We start from the raw sequence: 4,135 nt of genomic DNA on the forward strand, positions 1-4,135 counted from the left end.
TGATGGAGCCGGGATCCCGGTACCGGGCGGGACGGTCACTGATGGAGCGGGGGATCCCGGTACCGGGCGGGGTGATCCTTGGCGTTCTGGGGGATCCTGGTGCTCGGTGTTCGGGGACATCCCGTGGGTGCCGGGCAGGACGGACCTTGGCGGTGCCCTCGGGGTGCCGGTGCAGCTTCCCGCATCTGCGGTGTCCCCGCGGCTGTCCCGGTGTCCTGCTGTCCCCGTGCCCATCCCGTGTCCCGATGTCCCAGTGCTTGTCCCGGTGCCTGTCCCGGTGCCCGGTGCTGACGGTCGCTCTGTTCCCGGTGCCTGTCCCGCTGTCCCGGTGTCCCCGTGCTTGTCCCAGTGCTCATCCCGTGTCCCCGCTGTCCCCGTGCCTGTCCCGGTGTCCCTGTACCTGTCCCGGTGCCTATCCCAGTGTCCCGGTGGCTGTCCCGCTGTCCCCATGCCCGTCCCGGTTCCCGGTGCTGACCCTTGCTCTGTTGCCCGTGCCTGTCCCACTGTCCCGGTGTCCTGTACCTGTCCCCATGCCCGTCCCGGTGTCCCGGTGCTGACCCTCTCTCTCCTCCCCGCACAGCCATGGAGGTGCAGTCCTACTACACCAAACTGCTGGGCGAGCTGAACGAGCAGCGCAAGCGGGATTTCTTCTGCGACTGCAGCATCATCGTGGAGGGCAGGATCTTCAAAGCCCACAAGAACATCCTGTTCGCCAACAGCGGCTACTTCCGAGCGCTGCTCATCCACTACATCCAGGACAGCGGCCGCCACAGCACGGCCTCGCTGGACATCGTCACCTCCGAGGCTTTCTCCGTCATCCTGGATTTCCTCTACTCGGGCAAGCTGGATCTGTGCGGGGAGAACGTCATCGAGGTGATGTCGGCCGCCAGCTACCTGCAGATGACCGACGTGGTCAACTTCTGCAAAACCTACATCAGGTCCTCGCTGGACATCTGCCGCAAAATCGAGCGGGAGGCGGTTTTCTACCAGGCTGACAGCGGGGGCTCGGCCCGGGAGGGAACCTCGTTGGGTTCCAGGAGTCAGTGCTCTGCCTCCACATCGGAGAGGATCCCCGAGTGCCAGCGGGACCCTCCGTGCGGCCACTGCAGCGCTTGCCACCCGCTGGAGCTGGTGGTCCGGGACCCCCTGAGCGGCGACTCGCCCGCTGAGACCACGCTGGCCAAAGGGCTGCAGCCCAAAGTGGAGGAGCTGGACCCCGACGAGGCGGAGGCGGAGGCGGAGGTGGAGGTGGAGGTGGAGGTGGGCGAGCGGCTGCCGCAGTACCCACAGGGCACCCCCATCTCGCTGGAGCCCATGGAGGACGGGCAGCCCGTGGAGCTGGCGTGCAACAATTACCACATGAAGCAGTTCCTGGAGGCTCTGCTGCGCAACGGCTCGGCGCAGAGGAACGACGAGGTGGTGCAGCGCCTGGTGAGGGGCTTTGAGGGGAGGGCTGAGGACCCAGGAGTGGCCGTGAGCTCCATGGTGGACATTCACAGCGACTGGTATGGCGAGGACGCAGGTGAGAGGACTCAGGTGGTGGAATTGAGAAGGGAACGGCTTGGTTTTGTTATTCCTGTTGAGGAAATGTGTTGCTGAGCGTTTTTTTTTGTTCAGGAAATATGTTGCTGAGTTATTTTGGCACCGTGAAATAAACTCTGGTTGTGCACTTGAAAAGCAGCTGTACTCGTTTGTTCGGTGCAGCCCGTTGGAGGTGAGTATTGCTGACAGCTCTGGAGATCCCAGATCACCCCAAAATCTCAATTCTGCTTTAATAAATTCATTGGGACCTCGATGAACGGCATTTTTTAAAAAGAATTTCTCTCTGTTATAAAGAGCTGCCACAAGAGGGATCTGCTGCAGGACCTGSTGTGGCAGCAGGAGCTCGTCCCACCACAGCTCCTGCCAGCTGTTTCCTCTMTCTTGGAACTTCAGAGGGCAGAAATCACTTTTATCCAGCACTGAGGGATTCCTACAAATCCTTCAGGATCAGGGAAATCTTTAAACTCTGTGGTGGAGCAGAAAGATGAGGCTTTTTTCACTTTCCAGCTGTTGGTCACTGAGGTTCTGCTGCTACCCCGGGTTGGAAAAAGCTCAGGAATATTTCCAGGCACCTGGAGAAGAATAAAATCATGCCCACGTGCATTTATCCTGAAGTGGACAATAAAAATAATTTTATCTGGTTTTTGAAAAGTGCTTTGTGAGGATGAGAGGTGGCTCTGACAAACTGCAAGTGCCACAGGTGCCCAGGATGTGACAAACGCCAGCAGACAGGGCTGGCACTGTGGCCAGCAAGTTTTATTTTCCTGTCCTGTCCAGCTCAAGCTGCCTGTGTGATCTCAAAGCCAATAAAACTSACAAATCCTCTGGCTGCTCTCAAATAAGGCAGCGCTAAAATCCCAAAATCCCATTTTAGTGTCACCAGCAGCTCTCAGAGCGGAGCTGCCACCGCTCACGCTGGTGTTTTTGGGTGCTTGGCGAGGCAGGAACCTCCAACACACCAACTTGGCTTCTCTTCTCCCTCTCCCAACATCTCCAGGCTGCTCATGAGTCATTAGAAGGGAATTGCTTCCAGAATTTGATAGGGAACATCAGGCGTCCTGACAAAATATCAGAAATGTTGGCGGGAGATGGGGTTTGAGTGGGAGTGAGGGAAAAGAAACCAAAGCTTCGTTTCCTTCTGTTGCTGTGCTAAAACAGGACGTGGTGGCACCGAGCAGAGTGGGAGTTCCTCAGCTTTCTGTGGTTCCTCAGCTTTTCCACGAGGCACCAGAAATGAGAAATGCAAAGCCCTGAGAGCAGAAAGCAGCACTGAGCTGAGATAAATTCTGCTCCTGTTCAAGTGTCCATCTCTGCTCCATCCTCCTGGTGCCCTTCACGGCAGGAGGAGGGTGAACAGGCACCTGTAGGGTTCAGAATGGGTTGGTTTGGGGTTGGAATGAAATCCTAAATGCCCAGCAGGGGTTGGCAGTGCCTTGGGAAGCTCCGGGATGGGGTGAGATGACTCTGGCTCACATCATTAATGCCAGACACGCCTTTTTTGATGGAGGGTTGGATAAATCCGACTACAAAGGGTGCTCTGCAGCCTCACCTGCTTCTGGGAGAGCTCAGGGCTTGACACACAAAACATTTCCCTGAATCAGTGCGTGGAACRGGGAAAATTAATCCTTTGGCATCACATCTCCACCTTTCTGCTGGAAGGGAARTTGGGCTGGTGCTGAAAAACTTGGCAATGCTCACGTTTCTGTAAAATGGGATCCTCAGATTTAATTCTCTTCTCGCAGCTGACTTCAGAAATCATGCATTACTTGTGGTTTGTTTTTAGGAACGGTAAAATATCATCAGGAAATACACTAAATTTCTTGTCCTTAATTTGGTGATTCCCAGTAGAAACAAGCAGTTGTATTTTCACGTTTAAATATAAAAGCACGTGGACAAAACGTGCTATTCCTGCTTCGATTTGTGTTAAAGGTTTTATTTTCTGATGCTGTTTCATGCTAATGGTTTAATAACAATTTAAATGGTTTAATAACAATTAAAATATTAAATAAATAATAAAAATGGTTCAATAACAATTTTAAAAAAAAGTGGCTGAGATGGAGCAGAGACCCCATTACACTAAAAGCAGATTTTTGATGTTTAGTTGAACATCTTGAATAAAATTAACGTGTTTTGCTGCCGTGAGCAACAGGCAGGCTGAGTTTCCAGGCACCCAGAGCTGCAGGAATTTCTGCAGAGGCACAGTCTGAGGAGATCCAGGTAAGCCAAGCTCAGGGAGAGGGGAAAGCGGAGCTCTGTCACTCTGAATTCACAGCGAGCAGGACGAGGAGCCCACCCAGCGCCCGGCTTAACCCTCCCCRTGTGTTTGTGTCCCCAAGGTGACGTGCTGGTGGTGCCCATCAAGCTGCACAAGTGCCCGTTCTGCCCCTACACGGCCAAGCAGAAGGGGATCCTGAAGCGCCACATCCGCTCGCACACCGGCGAGAGGCCGTACCCCTGCGAGACCTGCGGGAAACGCTTCACCCGCCAGGAGCACCTGCGCAGCCACGCGCTCAGCGTGAGTGCCCACACGGGGCTGGGGCAAAGTTCATTTCCAAGTTCAGTTCAAAGTTCATTTCATTTCAAAGTTCATTTC

The 4,135-nt window shown here is 54.5% G+C and overlaps 2 protein-coding genes across 2 annotated transcripts in view; one reads left to right on the forward strand and one right to left on the reverse strand.

The window, feature by feature from the left end:
• BSDC1 (BSD domain containing 1) overlaps positions 1 to 185 on the reverse strand; it is a 14,244-nt gene extending 14,059 nt beyond the window's left edge. Inside the window, exon 1 of the mRNA XM_057386227.1 lies at positions 64 to 185. Within this exon, the coding sequence (XP_057242210.1) occupies positions 64 to 185 (122 nt within the window). The remainder of the gene's footprint in view (positions 1 to 63) is intronic.
• Positions 186 to 548: 363 nt separating this feature from the next.
• The window catches only part of ZBTB8B (zinc finger and BTB domain containing 8B), a 5,813-nt gene continuing 2,226 nt past the window's right edge, over positions 549 to 4,135 (forward strand). Inside the window, exons 1-2 of the mRNA XM_057386230.1 lie at positions 549 to 1,522; positions 3,879 to 4,057. Of these exons, the coding sequence (XP_057242213.1) occupies positions 583 to 1,522; positions 3,879 to 4,057 (1,119 nt within the window). The 5' untranslated portion in view covers positions 549 to 582. The remainder of the gene's footprint in view (positions 1,523 to 3,878; positions 4,058 to 4,135) is intronic.

The sequence above is a fragment of the Malurus melanocephalus genome, unplaced genomic scaffold, assembly GCF_030028575.1.
Source record: "Malurus melanocephalus ecotype Western Australia unplaced genomic scaffold, MMel_1.1 scaffold_938, whole genome shotgun sequence".
In the NCBI taxonomy this organism is placed as follows: Eukaryota; Metazoa; Chordata; class Aves; order Passeriformes; family Maluridae; genus Malurus; species Malurus melanocephalus.